At 39.9% G+C, this 17,397-nt stretch overlaps 1 protein-coding gene across 1 annotated transcript in view; it reads left to right on the plus strand.

The window, feature by feature from the left end:
* Nucleotides 1-279: 279 nt before the first annotated feature.
* OTOG (otogelin) overlaps nt 280-17,397 on the plus strand; it is a 110,518-nt gene continuing 93,400 nt past the window's right edge. Inside the window, exons 1-10 of the mRNA XM_065839410.2 lie at nt 280-396; nt 479-539; nt 678-732; nt 3,568-3,658; nt 13,047-13,139; nt 13,358-13,512; nt 13,904-14,022; nt 14,432-14,637; nt 16,157-16,287; nt 17,093-17,199. Coding sequence (XP_065695482.1) covers nt 345-396; nt 479-539; nt 678-732; nt 3,568-3,658; nt 13,047-13,139; nt 13,358-13,512; nt 13,904-14,022; nt 14,432-14,637; nt 16,157-16,287; nt 17,093-17,199 — 1,070 coding nt within the window. The 5' untranslated portion in view covers nt 280-344. The remainder of the gene's footprint in view (nt 397-478; nt 540-677; nt 733-3,567; nt 3,659-13,046; nt 13,140-13,357; nt 13,513-13,903; nt 14,023-14,431; nt 14,638-16,156; nt 16,288-17,092; nt 17,200-17,397) is intronic.

Raw genomic sequence — 17,397 nt, forward strand, 5'->3', positions numbered from 1 at the left:
GCAAAGCCGTGACACTCATCGGTTCCTCAACACCCGAAGAGCGGAAAATTGGAAATAAACGTGAGGAGCCGACAGGGCCAGCGCCCGGCACAGAAGCCCCAAGAAAAGTGTTAATGGGGCCGGAGCAGCGCGGCTGCAGCGGCTGCTCTGGGGCCGGCAGCTCCGACGCAGGACAAGGGGTGGTGTCCGAGGTGGGTGCTCGGGGAAGGGCCGGGGGCGGAGGGCGAGCGGGCGGCTGATAAGCCCGCAGGCTGCCACGCCCGGGAGGGCGGGATGAGCTTCAGGGCGCAGGTAGCGGCCGGAGCTGGGAGCCGCAGCTTTGTGGGCAGCCGCTGATCGCCCGGATGGAGGCCCAGCTGCTCCTTGGGGCGCTGTTGTGCGCCTGGCTGCTGCCGGGTGAGCCTCTCACCTGGCAGGGTATGGGACGGGAGGACACGGCAGTCTCGGCCATCACTAACCTGTCGCCTTTGCCTTCCAGCCCTTTCTCTGTGGGGCGCCCAGGCGCAGCCCCCCATCGGTCGGGATTTACCGTTCCCCAGGTAAGAGCCAACAGGGGCCTAACCGGTGTCCTTCCTCGCTGCCGCGGTGGGCGGCTGGGCGGGCGGTAGCCCTGAGGTAGGTGGGGCAGGATGGGCTGCCCGGGCCGATCAAACCCTGTCTTGTTCTCCTGCCCTCAGACGAGGCAACGCCGCGGGACCTCAGAGAGGGGGTGGCCTCGCCGCGGCGACGCAGGTAGGGGATGCACGCCGGGTGTGGTGAGGGTGATGAGCGGGCATGGTGGGGCTGGGCGCTGGGGAGGAGCTGCTTATGTCTCTTTGGGGAGACGAGGCCACTGGGACGTGCGGCTTTTCTCTGTGGAGCTCCCCGTGAGGAGGGCTGCCCCTTCCCACGGTCAGTGTCCTTGAACGGTGCTGCTGTTTTTTGTGGCCCAAGATGGCACCTGGCTTTCCCGCACTGTGCTGGTGTGTGGGGAGACTCCTCTGAGGGGTGGCTGGTGGTGCTGATCTGAGGGATGGGGGTTCTGGTTGTCATGGGCACTAATGTATTTCTCATATCTTACCTGAATGTATCTGTAATGGTACCATCAGTATTTCTGATGGCTGTTGTACCCGATGTGATTCTTCAGCACTTGTCTTTCAAACAATGTTGAATGAGTGTTTTATCCCAGCCATAAGGAGTGTTAGTCATGAACCGAAGAACACTTGGGGTTTAAAGCATTTAAGTAGCAAGGGAAGACAGCAGCTAGAGCTTCAGCTCGTTCAGAAATAGTTATATGTTGGATGAAGCATCCTTGTTCAAGGAAAGCAAAGGTCTGGTCTGGTTCATCTAGCAGTAATTGCTTTGGGAGCCTTTTCACTTCTCGGTAGAAGTCAATGAGCTGGCAGTATCAGATGGCTACTACTCAGTGCTGGTTTTTGGATGTGGTTTGTCTTGGCAACCAACTATATCAGTTGTGGCATTTTGCTGAAATGTAATAATGGTGTGTGGTTCCTGCTCCCTAATTTGAGGGTGGGATGTGAGAAGAAGAGAGTTTGGTTTGGAGCCCTTGTTTGTGGCTCCACAGAGGAGTTGCCTTTCGTGCTTTCTTCCCGCTCTTTCTGGGTAAAGCTCACCAGAGAGAAAAATGTGCCTCATAACTGCAAGCAGGTTAACAAAATCAACCATGGATAAGAGCAAATGCTTGCGAATTGAGGTCTGCCCCTTCCCAGGAATTCAAGATACAGTAATGGGTGCTTTTGTTTCCTTCTATGCTAATCTACCGAGCAGAAAACTTAAGTAAGTAATATACTTAGGAGAAAGAAAAAAAAGTCAGTAGTGGTTTTAAAAAGTAAGAACCTGAACAAGCAGTTATACTGGCCATTTGAACTGTCTAAAACTAACAATGATGCATTTTTACATATTCATGCTTTTAATAAGCTTCCTCTAGAGAAAGGGATAAAGCAACACTAAACAATGGTAGTTTAGCCCTCTGCAGGATTTTCTGTCCATGAAGACTTAGTTACTGACATACATGACTGAGAACTGACCTTGGAATTTTTGAGTAGATATCTAGAACGCAGAAACACCTATTTTAAAAACACTTTACAGAATCATGCACAGGATTAAGATATATGAATGATAAAATTCTAGGGCATGAAAATTAAATGCAATAAATCTGAGTTCCTAGGTAAAATTATGTGGATGTAGCTGGTGGTGTTTATGATGTTATTTTGGAAATATTTTGCTCGGTAATTTCTATCATTATAGACATCATACACTGTAGCTAATGATGTTTACCAACAGTTACTGTGTTTGTCACTTGATTTTCCTTAATTAAAACTATATGATTAACATGTCACTGAAATATGAACATTTTAGAGGATATAGCTGCTGCTCTTCCTGAGTTGAAGTGAAGAAATAATATGAAATGGCTATAACCTTTGTATTACTCTATTAAGTAAGCTAGGTAAATGTAATTAGTTGCCTTGTTGATGATGTAGTTCAGCCCCAGCCTACCCCCCATGCTAAAAGCTGGCAGCTAAACCACCTGTGGCTTTCTAACCTCTGCCCTGCCCCTGGTTGGGATGAGGAGGAGAATCAGAAAATACAGGCAAAACTTGTGGATTTGGAATAAGAACAGCTGAACAGAACAGTAAGGAACGGAGAGGGGAAAAAAAAGCGACCCACAAACAAAAAATGAACAAACAGAACCTGCAAAGCAGTGGACACACAGTGCAACCACCACATGGCAGTCCCAGTGCCCTGCTCATAAGCAGCAGTGGCTCATGTCCAAAATACAAAAAGCACCAAACCCAGAGGGAGACTGGCCCCCTTGCCGTCCCCCTTGCCTGCCCCCTTTGCAACTGAACATTACTTTATCTGGTATGGAATACCCCCTTTGCCTATCTCGGCCAACCCAGCACAGTTAATAGGGAAAAACTTACTATCATGAGTCATTGGCTTCTGAGGATTGTGAAGTTCACGCTAAATTGAGAAAAGTGTTACTTGGCCTAGATGTGAGCAGGCCTAGAACAAAGATGAGTGGTTACAGAGAAGGTGAGCAGTGTGGTTTTAACAAAAGCCTACTAATTAGGAGGTATACTGTACCTGTTGTGAGTATGGCAGTATAACCACATCATGACAAAATATCAATGGATTTTTGTACCTTGGCTAAGCAGGTCTGCTCTTCCATTTTCTCAAGCAGATTTAAGAATTTCAGACATAGCAGAATGTTTATACTGAGAATTACGTTAAAATCCACCTGATGGCATAGAGGCTGTAATTGAGAATAAAAGGAGTATGCAGAAGTGCACAGAGGACTGTTTGGAGATGCAGTTTTAGGCATTTTGGCTTAACTGGCTTAAAATCTGCCTGTTGTCTTCAGGCATGATGTACTTTGATGCTTCTTTACTGGAGTATTGAGTAGAGTGACTACTTTTTACTTTACAACGGGTTTTTTTAAAAACTTTTTAGTAAGCCAATATGCAGCAATGCGCTTACTAAAAATGGTAAATTTGCTGATAGACTGTGAAGAGATTCTTAGGGTGTCTTGGTTATAGCTGTTGATTTCTTTGCTCTTTCTGAAAGGAGTCTGAAGTGGCAGTTTCTAATGCTTCATCTACTACAATATCCATGTCTCAGAAGAGGAGACTTGACAGTATGAAATGTGGATCGTCGAGTAAGTTATTAATGTTTCTATATGGAATAACTTCAATTGTCCATTATATTCTGCATAATTTAATTATTTTTATGAAGAAAAAAACTATCTGGCTCATACAAGCCTTCAGGGTAAGGGAGCTCTACCTGGATTGATCTCAAAGGACTACAGGAGTATGACAACTTATCATGGGGTTTAACCTAGCTTTGACGTGACACCTGGTTCTGGTTTGATAATTTGAAAGACTGTCTATAACTGCAGTTTTTCTAACAAAGACCTTTCAGCAAGGCAGTCTGCTCCTGCAGTGATATACACTAAAGATGTCGATTGCTGCATAGATGTCTTTAAATTACCTGTCCTGTATCTCTTCCATGCTTGGAGGTTTTTTGTTTGTTACTTTTTTTTTTTTTTCCCCCACTGAGGTAGTCTGTGGATGCATTTTGTGTGTGTAATCTATGGTTTAGCAGGATTAGGTACTTGTAGCCACCAGCTTGAGCATTTGCTTGAGGATTTTGCATCTTGGCATTTTTGGTTAATCTTATTTTCAGCAATGGACAGGCTTAAATGTCTTTGCTCAAGGGTAAAGGTCCTCTGTGTTAGCTTGTTTGTAGGGCCTGTGTCATGCTCGTATTGTACAAAAGAGAAACATGAGGCAAAGTAATTCCAGTAATTCTAGTTAGTGATGCAAAACCTCTAGTTTCTCTGCAGTCACCCTGATTGGTTACATTGGACATGGGACCTACCGAACAGTGAATAGTCTGGGTTTGCATAGCCTGGCTCTATAGCACAAAATGTCAAACTGGTGTGTGGTCTGGACTCTTATCTATTGTGATGAGAGTTACATCATCTCCAAAAGCATTTGATTTCTTCAATACATACTGTTTTCAGCAGCTTTTGAGAAGTGTGTAGCTGAATGTAGAGTAATAGAAGGGTTTAGAGAAGCATAGCATTACTCAAATAAAAACTAGCACCTATGATCCTCTCCAATATATATTTTTTATATATATATATAGTGTATGGTAAAATTGGTCTACAAATATAGCAGTCTATACCAGTAAAACACTCTGCTTTTGAGGGTTTCACCATCATATTGACCAAGAAGTAGTTATTTTCTTAGCCTTTTTTTTTTTTTCTGAACCCTAAAAAAGAAGCTTCCAAAGAGAAGATATGTAAATCGTGCTGAGCAATTTGTTGCCATAATCATTGGTTCTCTGGGTTCATTTTTTTGCAAGTCAAAATTCCTTTAATGGTACTAGTGGATTTCAAGTTCTGCTTCAGAGCAACCAGCTAGAAAAAAGACTTAAGATTCATTGTGCTATTTTAACAGAACTTTTGAAAATGGTTTGTGTGCAATTTATTGCTTCTTAAATAGGCCTATTATTTAAGAAAGGGAAGAACAAATCTAGAAGGAGGGAGAATGAAATGGGTAGCGAGTATCTCATGCTAACTCACCACATGCCTAAGCTTTCAGAGGATGTAGTTACGATGGCAAGAACTAGGTTTCATTACCCTCTGCAGGTGTAATAGAAAGAAACCATGAAGTTTATCCCAGGTTGTATTTCTATGGGGCAAAAATACTTCATAAGGATTTTCTATTTCTAAGATACTTGCTTTGGCAATATGATGATGTTGGAGACAACAGCAAGCTTCAAAAATTATTGGTGATTGCCCATGTTGGAAAGCAGCTAAAATCAGGATTATTAAACTCTTTAAACAGTGGAATAGCTAGAAGTGAAACTTTCATTTTTAAATCCCAGTAAACTCTGTGTGGGAAATGGAATCCATTGTTGCCTGTGTGTAAAAGGTGAACTAAAAACCAAACAAAAGAACAACCTGATCTGCTTTGTGCAAGACGTTTGGTATCATGCCCTAGATGCTTAGCACAATAGTTTCATTTCGGTCCTTCCTGTTTGAAGAGAGATGCAAGCTTTTGTAGCTCTGCTCATGGACTGGAATTTGTACCAATCTAGGGGTATATGAAATAGTAAAACTTTTGTGTGGTCTGGTTGTTCGGTTGTTTTTTTTAAACCAGCAAGGTTAGGTTATCAGATTATTTCTGCAGTTTAATGTCAATTCTATGAAAATTATTGTACAACGTACTTAGAAAACTGTGATTTTAACATATTTCATCCTATTACAGTCAATTCTCATTGGAATAACATTTTTTTTCTTGCTTCATGCAGCTCTGGGTATATAGATAAACCTGTTTTACATGGAATTTTTGTACGATGGGTACTTGATTTATTGTGCAATAGATTTTTTTTTAACCTTTGTGTTGTATTAAACAACTGAAAGCAGTTTAGAAAACTATTCATTTTCTTATTATGTCAATGGAACAAAAAGTTTTTATAGTAAAAGTAAATGCTAAGGGACAAATTTTTGTTTTAGTCTGTTATACCCAGGGAATATGGAATTTGAGTTTGGGAATGTTTACCAGAATAATTGACAGCAGTTAATGCATAGTTTTCATAGTTGTTAAACTTGTAACTTCCTTTCACATGTTTTTGTTTTTCATGCAAAGTTGAAATAAACAAAAACACCAACCAACCAAAAAAAACCCCAGGCAAAAATCTCCAGAGCTAACACATGTTCAGAACCTGGGACAGGCAAAACAAGTTATTTCAGGAAGTAAGTTTCAAACTACTGGTCAAAATTCCTAACAGGTTAAACACTTCAGATCATCATGTGTTGAAATGCTGTAGCAGCCACAAGTCTTTAATGTTTAAAGTCACTGTTACTGTAGAAGATCCTTGTCCCTTACAGTATGTGTGCTGATTTCAAAAGATGCAGCAGAGCAGAAAATCTACAGTTAGCTGGAAGGCTCTTAGTATTGAAGGATTAAAATTACATCCTACACGCTCACCTCAGAATCTCAGAAAGGAAAGTTTTGCATCCTGGTGTAATGAGCCCTTTGTCCTCATTTCAAGGCTGTATTGCATCCTGTTGAAGCCTGTATGCCACAGAAAAATTCTGCCATTACAAACAGATGCTTTCAAACACTATGCAGTTGAAGGATAAAAGATAATGCAAGAAATATTTGTTGCATTAGTTCTCATGTAGTCAAAAGGGTGCCTGAAAGCTTTCTAGAGAAAGTGTGCAATGGAAATTGTGCAGTTACAAAACATAAAATTTCAAGAACATTGACAGCAGAAGTTTAAATATTTAATTTTAAGTGTACCTTATATTCTTTTATGCATAGCTATAGATCTCCTTGGTGTTTCTTGCAAATTCATATCCCAAAATGCTTTTTTTAATCACTTTTCCGTTTCAGAATAAAATTTGATGATTTGTAAATAATTAACCTTTTTGAGTGGTTTGATACCCTTAAGGCAGACTTCTCTTCTACACTTGCATAAAGCTTTTAAAATGCGTCATTTTCTAAAGAATCCTGGAAACTATAAAGTCTCTGTATATTTCTGCAAATGACTCTAGAGCTCTGAAACTGTTCAGACCGAAGTTGGTGAATAGGCAGAATCATAAGAACTAAGGGAGAACGCTGGACCTTGTACCTACCTAGCTTAATTAAAACTTTACCATTTTCAGATCTCTAAATTAATCTTTCATTCTTCAACTTTTCTGTCTAAGTGAATTTAATAATGAGATTCTGAAAGAACACCTGTCTTCAGTGATTTACATAAACAAATTTTTCATACCATGTCTTAAAGGACAGAATCCCAACACTAGGAAGTGCTTAATGTTTTACAGAAAAATAACCACAGGAAGGTCCACATCAGTCACAAATCTTTGAGGATTAGTAACGTATTGAAGATAATGGTGTATTACAAGAAGGTCAAAATTCAGTTGGAGAATCTGGATTCACATGATGGTTAAAACAAAAATAAGGTAGTTTACAGTTGATGTGCATGTTAATTTGAGTAACCATACATGTGCTTGAATGTGTTGGATTGCCTTTGTTTTACTGAAAAAGTTTAATTTAGATGTTTCTCTGACTTACTATCTTAACTTTCATATGGGATACAGATACATGCTTTGTTTGCAGTTACCTCTTTGTGCTGCAAGAGGGCAGCTGTTCTCTACTGGCTGTATCTCATTTCATGCTGAAGGGCTTCATATTATATAAGTTACTTTCAGCCAGACTTTTTTCATTCCTAATAAATATGTTAGAAGATCAGAAGAACAAATAATGGGTGACCTAATCAGGACATACAGTTGATTTGCAACTGAAATAAGTTCAAGAGATCTTAAGTACTCATTAGAGCAGTACTAATGTAAATGGGCACAATATCATAGAGACAAACCTTCAAAATATATGGCATCTATAATAATATTGCAAAATAAATCCTTATTTTGATGAAGATGCAAGATGCCTTTGAATAGTATATTATATGAAATTGGCAGAACTTGTGCTTGGAGCCCAGATGAATAACATTTGAAAGGCCAGCCACAGTTGGGTGGCACTGTACTGTATTTCAAAATGGATTTTGGAATCTTCTCTTGCCAGATATGCATGATACTGTTAAATCATCTCTTCAGAGAGAATAGCAGTAGCATCTCTGTGAAGTCTGGACACTGATCTCTGGAAACACTTGAAATTAAATGCAAACAGGCTGGATTATAGTTCCACTTTTTCAAAGGCTGTGATAGATAATGGGCATGAGGTTCTGCTACGGCTTATAGGGTGCCAGCTCTGGCCTGAAGGCTTGTGCTGCGTGGCACTGAAGACTTAACAAGGGGAATGGACTAAATGGAGATCCAGGGGCCCAAGGGACTAGAATAACCCCATCCACATATTGCATGGGGTTGCAGCCTTTTCAGTAATTACCAGATGATTAGAGTACTTAAGCAGTGGGAGGAGCAGGGAAGAATTCAGACTTGCATCATAAGATGCTCCAAAGTCTTTTCCCTGTTCAATAAAGAAGGAATTTGAGACACGTCGCTTCATGGCAACAATGGTCATATTATCAGAGTGACTTGCAGGTGGTAATGGTGTCACTGGTTAGAAATCATGTTACTAACTTACCTGAGTTGAATCATGTTACTTAGGCCTCCCACTTTCTGCTAGAAAAGTCTTGCCAGTCTTCAATTTCAGATTGCAACCCAATGCACTCAACTGGCTTAATGTCAAAGGAAAAAGAAGAGCTAAAGGCTTTTTAATAGAATTCACTTTTAGGTAAATGAAGGATACCATATTCTTCCATAACCCTTCCTAATTTTAACCTTTACTTAGTCTTTGTTTGTTCCCTTTCTGCAAGTTTTATAGTGTTCCTCATGTCCCTAGGAGAGATCTAAACTTGTGATATGATCATATGGGTTAGCCTATTTAGGCAGCTTATATTCCTTTAATGACAAATATCAGAGTGAACTTTTTTCTATAAGATGTTTATTCTGGATACATGAGGAAGTATTTGTGTGCTAATTGAGCAGAACTGGATGATTAAAGGAGGCCACATTGTTTATGGTAGTAAGATCACTAAATGTCATCTGGATCAACGCTATTCTTCTCATTATCTTGTTAAGGATAACTAATCCTACTAACTAAGCACACAGAGCTCTTCTATGCAGTGTGAAGAAAGATACTAGAGTGATTTAAAAAGGGATATAAGCAAATACAAGAGCTATGTTTATCACATTGTATTGGGTTTGTGTGGCTAAGTTTTGGTAGCGGGTGAGTTTCAGGGGTCTCTCCTATGAGAAGCTGATAGAAGGTTCCCCCATGGAGCCAATGCCAGGTGGCTCCAAAATGAAGCTGCTGCTGAGCAAGGCTGAGTCCATCAGCAGCAGTGGTGGTGTATCTGAGATAACATATTTATTAAGAGAAAAAAGTTGCGCAACAGCAACTGCAGCCTGAGAGAGAAGTGAGAATATGTGAGAGAAACAACTCTGCAGACACCAAGGTCGGGCAAGGAGGCGCTCCAGGTGCTGGAGCAGAGATTCCTGTGAAGGCCATGCCGAGGCCAGCTGTCCCCCTGCAGCCCATGGAGGTCCACGGTGGAGCAGAGATCCACCTGCAGCTCATGGAGGACCTCATGCCAGAACAGGTGGTTGCCTCCTGAAGGAGGCTGTGACCCCATGGAGAGCCCATGCTGGAGCAGACTTCTGGTAGGGCCTGTGGAGAGAGGAGCCCACACTGGAGCAGGTTTGCTGTCAAGACTTGTGACCCCATGGCAGACCCACACTGGAGCAGTCTGTTCCTGAAGGATGCACCCCTTGGAAAGGACACATGCTGGAGCAGTTTGTGGAGGATTGTCTCCTGTGGGAGGGACCCTACACTGGAGCAGGGGAAGAGGGTGAGGAGTCCTGCCCCTGAGGAGTAAGGAGCAGCAGAGACAATGTGTGATGACATGACCACAGTCCTCATTCCCTGTCCTGCTGCGCTGCTGAGGGGGAGGAAGTAGAGAAAGGTAGGATGGAAGCTGAGACCAGAAAGAAGGGAGGGGTGGGGGGAAGTTGTTTTAAGGCTTTAGTTGTATTTTTTTTTTCTTGTTACCCTACTCTGATTTGATTTGCAATACATTAATTTCCCCAAGTTGAGTCTGTTTTGCCTGTGATGGTAATAGGTGAGTGTTCTGCCCCTGTCATTATGTTGACCCATGAGCCTTCCATTATATTCTCTCTCCCCTGTCCAGCTGAGGAGGGGGAGTGAGAAAGCAACTTTGATGTGCATCTAGGATCCAGCCGGGGTCAACCCACCAGACATGTTTGCTTAGAATCATACATGCCCAGACAGAAGAGAACTTCATAAAGAAGAAAATGCTTGAATCATTTTACTTCCAATTCAGATTTGACTAACCCTCTCTCTAAAAGGGAGCAAGGGAGATTCCTTCCCAGTGACAGCAAGATCAGCTGACTGTGTGCACAATCTGAATAAACGTGACTTGAAGCAGGTTACCTGAACTGTGCTTGAAGGAGGATCATTCAACCATAAACATTAAAAGGGGGTGAACTTCCTTTACAACAAAGAATGAACATGACTTGCAGTCTAATTGCAGATTATTGTAACTGGACAGGCAGTGAGGCATAATCTTAGAGAAGCAAAGAACAGAGACCTGAGCTCTGATTACACAGGTTTTGCACCACTCAAGATGAAAGAGATCAATGTCTGCCTCTCTTGACAGGAGGAATAAGGTTTTTGCATTAGTGACAAGATTGCTCACTGTGAGTATGTAAATGAGATGCCTCAGAGTAAATAAGGTCCTTTCTATATGGTGCTTGCGTAGTTTTAAATTGAGCTCATGCTGGCCAGGCAGGGAAAGGACATAGGTATTTAGAGTAGCTAGGCAAAGGAGTTTTACTTTGTCTACCTGTCTTGGTTTTCTTCAGCATGGCCTCCTGGCCTCCCTTTCTTTTTTTTTTTTTTTTTTTCCTAGGGGAGGATGTGGTGTGTGTTGAAAACAAAGGCATTGAAAGTAACCATTTGGGTATTTTAAAGGTATTCATTTAAGTAAATAGCATTTATAATGCTTATGCAAATAGAAATGGCCATATAAACACCAATAAACTGTACCAACAAATTTTGTCAGAACTCAGTAAGCAAGGGTTCTATATATTTGTAGTTGAAGGTAATGTTTTGTAAAATCACATGGCCTAAAGTGGATGAATGTGTAAGCTTTTTTTCATTATGGTACACTGTAAGTTTCTTCAAGTCTTTCTCGTTCTAGCATTATAACCAGTTGTGAGCACAAAGCATCTTTCTTCTGAGTTTCTAGAATCTCACAAAGAAAAAGGGAATTGAAATATGACCTTTTTTTCTCACTAAACTTCTACATTGACCACACTTTGGTAAAAGAGAAACCAAGTCTAAATAGCATTCAATCCATGAATTCTGACAAGATTTTGCGTGTGAATTGAATGTTGGATGCACAGTCACTTGGTGTGAACATCTGAAAGCTATTTGTGTTTAGTAGATAAACTTGCAAACCAGGTGAGGTTTTTAAGAGGCATTGGGAAGTCTTGTTCAAGCTAAAGTAGGAGCTTAAAAGGAAACTGAAAAGTGTTTGTAGCATCTTGTTAAAAATGCTGTTTCTGATTGTTGAAAGAGCTCTTAGTATTGATGTTACATTTTGGCAAAACAAACTGTGTGCTGTAAAAGATGTTGGTAGGAAATGAGTATTGGTAAAACATCAATAAAATGAGCTTCTAGAAGAGGGGAGAAAAATGAGGTAGGGAGAAAACATGCTTTGAAATTGATCTATTTTACTGTTACTACTGCTGGAATCAAGAATTCAGCATCTGTTTAATGACAGTAGGATGTCAATTATCAACTCTTGACTTATTAGAAAGCATTCGTTTCCTTGCAAACAATTTATAGAAAACCACTTCATTCTATAAAGTAGCTCAGAATCTACTTTTTATGTTAATACTTTTTGTGTATGTTTAGCAAATGTCGATAGTGTGAGAACAAAACCTAAAGATGGTGTGACCCATGAAATCCTAAAACAGTGGTCCATACCTTAGAAGGCTTTACTCTGGAGTCTAATACTGTGAAGACTAAATAATTTGTGGAGTTTATTTGGATTGTTAGAAGTGGTCCTTGCTTTGTTTTGCTTGCATCAGCAAAACTAGGTATGTTAGTACCTCTCTGTGCTATGGATTAGTAGATATTTCATGAGTGAGAGTTTTACTGAAATGGGAGAAGAGATCTTTTCTGTGAATGCTGGTTTTCAGGACAGTACTTAAAAATTCATATATGAATCCCTTTCTTCCAAGAATTATGTGTTTATAAAGATAAATCAAGAAGACTGGGTCTTCAGATTTTGATGGGGATCTTCCCAGGGAAAATAAAAAGTAAAAAGACCCAACATCTCCCTCCCTCAAACCCAAACCTGTCTTTGTAAGTTAGGGCACTTGCTTTTTCTACAGTAGGCTCACAATACTTAAGCGTTAAATTTTTCCTTTCTTAAAAATTTATCTCAAACTCAGAAACGAGAGCAGTGGTCTGTGTCTTTATGGAAAGTGTTTGTGGTTGGTACACTTAAAAGTTGTAAGATGGAAAGAGACCAGGCAGCTGAAAGATTCACAGCTGAGATCTCAGCAATTGTATTTCTAGGGCAGTATCATCTCATCTTGATAGAGCTTACCCATACAGTGTTATCTGTAGCAGTCTGTTTAAGTAATAGGCACTGTGATTTTTTGTTTGTTTGTTTAATGCTTGTTCACTTCCTCTATTCATTACTTGGGGGACTAAAAACATGTCAGGCTAACAGATATCACAGCCATTTTGATCTGGCTTCTCTAAATGTACAATAGATTTGCTTCATCTGCTTTTATTTCTTGAGGTGTAGCTTTTGCTGTATGTATCCTCTTTGTGGAGGCCTGTGGGAATCTCCTGGACATTTAAATGCTAAGCCAGCATCACCTGTCATTCATGGAGTTATGTTTGGTGACAGAACTGGGTCTTAAGAAAGACAATGATAATTTATTTTTAACATGCCTTGTTTTTTCCACGCAGATTCGTTTATATGTTTTAATGGAGGTGAGTGCGTCTACAGAGAGCTGTGCAACTGCAGTCGATTTAATGCATCTGGACCAAGATGCCAGACAGGTGTGTAAAGAGAGAAAATTGACTGGGTTTCTGGGATTGTAGTTGCATTCCCACAACCACAAGAATGACTACCTTCTACCTGAAGGTTTCTTCATGCCCTACTATTTTTCCCTCTCTTTTCTGTGGTGATATTTCATAGCTTACTGTGTACATTAATCTCAGCTACAGATTGAATTAAAAAAATGGTGGTACTTCTCAAGTGACTCTCCTTTTGCTAGTGTATAATACAGGTGCCGAAAGAGATCATATATGCAGAACTTGGGGTCAATATAATTTTGAAACTTTCGATGGACTCTATTATTATTTTCCTGGGAAATCCACGTACGCACTTGTGAGACATACTGAATTAGATGAACAGAGTTTTTCCATACAGGTAAGGGACTGCACTTCTACATTCTTTTGGTTGTTCTTGAGCTTGCTAATAATGCATTAATATTGGGACATTAAAAATAACTTGCAATGGTAGTACGGGGTTCTAGAATGTAATCTAGATGTAATTCTAGTGTAATGTGTGCTACCAGTTACTATAGCACAAAACATAAATAACTGGAAGGAAACTGATGTGTGTACTTTCAAAACCTGCTTCTGCTGTGAAAAGACTGCTCTAAAAAGAGTACTAATTGTGCTCAGGTTTTTGAGGAAGAGAGGGACCAAACTACTTGTTCACATGTTGAAGGTGGGATTGGGAGTATTAGTTGTGTAATGTGGATTCCAAAGAGTTTGGTTAAAATCTTGACTTTGATGCTAGTAATTTGATTTGACAGGTGAATAATGATCCTGAGTGCCATTCTTCTCCTTACTCCTGCAGAAGGTCCATTAGTTTATTCTTTTCTGGAGATGAACAGATAAAGATGAGCAGTGAAGTCACCTACAAAGGATTTGGGTAATTGTACTTGTGTTTCTGATGCTGTAGTTACACTGTAACTAATCTTGTGATACCGATTTGATAACAGAGACATAAACTGGATCAGGTATTTGTTGGTAGCTTAAAAAAAAAACTATCCAGACCATAGCTGTAATAATTAATTGCCTTCTACAGAATAGTGTCTGAGAAGGGTGATATCTAAATGACTGCGAAATGGTATTAAGAAACATAACCACTGCCATCAGTCCTTTGATTTTTTTGCTCTTATTTGCAATTTTCACCTTTTTTTTTTTTTTAATGGAATTACTTGATATTTGTGTCAGGGGTTTTGAGATGTATAAGGAAGTCATTAAATCAGCATGTAATTTATTTTGAATAGTGATACTTCCTCACGTAAAGTTGTTTTTTATTCTGTCTTATTTATCAGAGTACAGTTACCTTATATTATTGGAAACTTACACATCCAGAAGCTAGCTGGATACTTCCTAGTCAGACACCAGTATGCCTTTACTTTGGCTTGGGATGGTATGTCTGCAATGTATATCAAAATGACACCAGAGTACCTGGGCAAAACACATGGGCTCTGTGGAAACAATAATGCTATCCTACAGGATGATCTTGAAACCAGTTATGGTGAGTATTTAAAATACTTCCTCTTGTGTTAGTAGAGGTTTGTGTTTATTTGTTTGCTGTGGGGTTTTTTTGTATTTTGTTTTGGTGTTTTGGGTTTTCTTTTTTTGGTGAACTAAATGTTACTTTGCTTAGTTTTAAATTGTAATGTTAATTGAATATAAGATGGTCAACTTCTGAAATGGAAAATAGGATATGGAAATACTTGTGGTAGATGATATTGTTAGTGAAGAGGGTCAATTTCAATATAGATGGGGCTCTGGGGTCAAAGGTCTTCAAAAGCATGACTAAAAGCTGTCTTACTCCGTTATCTGCAATGGTAATGCCTTACTTCAGTCTCCTAGGAGTTGAAAGGTAAAATCTACTTTTAAATGTTCACTGCCCTCTTAGCAATTTTATGTAGGAGTCTGTAGAAGCCTGAGATACTGCAATTGGAAATAGATCGGTAATTGTAGTTAGTAGATCAATTTGGTGAAAACTGCTAAATCTCATTTGATCGATTAAGCTAATGCTTTCAGAAGTGACCAGTGATCCTTGGATACCAAATTCACATACTTCAAGAGTCTTGGCTTTCAATAAATACTGAGTGATGACCTCTATAAAGAACCTGGGGAAAAAATCAGGCCTCTGAAAGTTAGTTCAAGTTAGGTGATAAAGACCTCTGGAAATCATTGCTTTGGGCTGTTTAAGTCTTTACTCCTCCTTTAAAATCAGCCCTGCACTACTATCAACTCTTACTCCTGTGGAATATATTGCTCACTAAATCAAAATGCTTAAAATAATACCAAGACCAATAGCTCATTTTCCTCATTGCCTTCAGAGACTTTTCCCTACCCTCTCACGTTCCTCAGGATATCTCAGTCACATAACGCTGTGGTTGTAGCACAGATCAATACACTGCATACTAGCTTTATCCAATTAGCTTGGGAGCGGGAGTAATAAAGATATGGCAAGATGTGTATTAGTGCGTAATCCAAGTAGGAATCAATGTCACCACATGTCTATGATGGATGATGCCTTTCTTAGCTAGTTTAAAGCTAGCATGGATGTTTCTGCTAACGTGAAAAAGTCACGCCTTTGCTTGGTTCATGTATGTAATAATTTTTTACCATTGCAGTGATCCAGGAATGCCTCATCTTTCTTGGGCTTTAGACTATCTTCTGGGAATTTCTTGTAAAGCAACAGCATAGACCTATGTTTATACTATTATAGCTTTCCTTTCTTTCATTCAGGGGCTGCAGCAGGTGTAGTCCTGCTCCCTAAAACCCTTCCTTGCCGAATCACGTAAACTGCTTTCTGCCATTCTAAAGGCTGCCCACTATAGTCCCTTTTAAAAGTATTTTCATTTCTTAAAAGGACCAGATTGTCTTCAGACTGATAGCCGATTCATTTAGTTGTAGGAAGGGTTTGGATCTCTCTGCTTGATGTGATGTTTTGATTATTGAGATGTTTCCCTGGGAAATCCTATAGAAATGTTGTTTTCCTTCCAAGTTGCTGTGTAACTGTTGTGTGTCTTGTTTAGGAAAGCTGACAGATGATGTAACAGAATTTGTAGAGAGTTGGCAGGAAAATCCTCCACAAGGAACACCCAGTTGGGATAAATCTCTTCTCAATGAACCACCCTGCCTGACGCAAAGCCATGAATCTCTACAGGTTTGAATCAACACAAAAGGATTATCACACTAGTTGGTGAATCTAATTGGAACAAGAATTTTACTGAAGGCTTTGAAGGAGACTGGAAATGTTCTCTTTCTTTGGAGAGGTGGATTTAAATGGTTGCTGCAGCAGAGCTTCCCTTGTCCCCTCTTCTCCCCTCTACTTTTCTTCTGTATGAGTTTGTAATTCTTGATCTTTTCCAATGTTGTATTGTCTGCATAGCAGCCAAAAAATGTGTTTGAATCTGGGCCTAAATGGGTGAAAGGTGTAAAGCAGTAGTGCATTCTGGAGCTTGTTCTCATTCCTTCCCTTAGGAGGGATAGAAAGAAGCAGGCACGCAAAAACAGAATTAGAGCTCAATTAATGTCCCAGTGTTTAAAAAGAGTTATTGTCACTTTTGTCCATCACATAGAAGTAGTTTTACCTTTTGAGAAATATTTTCAAGATATAACCCTGAAATGAAGTGGTTAGAAGCTGAAGCTGATGCCAGGCATGTTTTATTTCAGTTGCCTTTTACTGTGTGATTTAACTAAAGACTATTTCAGGTTGTCTGGCCTTAGCTACAACATGGTCTATGCCTTTCTTGGGGAAGGGTTATGTTTTGCTACCACTGATGTGACCAGTGTCGTGAATACTCTGGCATGGAGTACAACATGTTGCTAGCCACGGCTTCTAGTTCATGGAAGGAAAGTGACTCCTTGTCACAGACTCAGATTCTGTTCTGATATTCCATAGTATTCTATTCTGAATAGGATTATTTATGAAAATCTCTTATTCACAACAGCTATCTGATTAATTTCAGAGGGCATACACTCTGTGTAATATCCTGTTACAGCCCCCATTTAAACGATGTCATGAATATGTGAGTCCTCTTCCTTTTATGGCAAGCTGCACCAATGATCTTTGCATGTAAGTGAATGTTTTTGACTAATTCCAAAGCCATTATAAAAAGCACTGTCCTTCTATTATGAGAATGAATTGTAAATGTTAACAGAACTAATGTGTACCTTTTGTGCATGTCAGTTCCTATCTAACATTCTTTGATTATTTTGCTTTTTTCACTTGTTCTAGCTTTACTACCAGGAATTTCTGTGGAGTTGTTTCTGG

Source organism: Patagioenas fasciata, chromosome 5 (genome assembly GCF_037038585.1).
Source record: "Patagioenas fasciata isolate bPatFas1 chromosome 5, bPatFas1.hap1, whole genome shotgun sequence".
NCBI lineage: Eukaryota > Metazoa > Chordata > Aves > Columbiformes > Columbidae > Patagioenas > Patagioenas fasciata.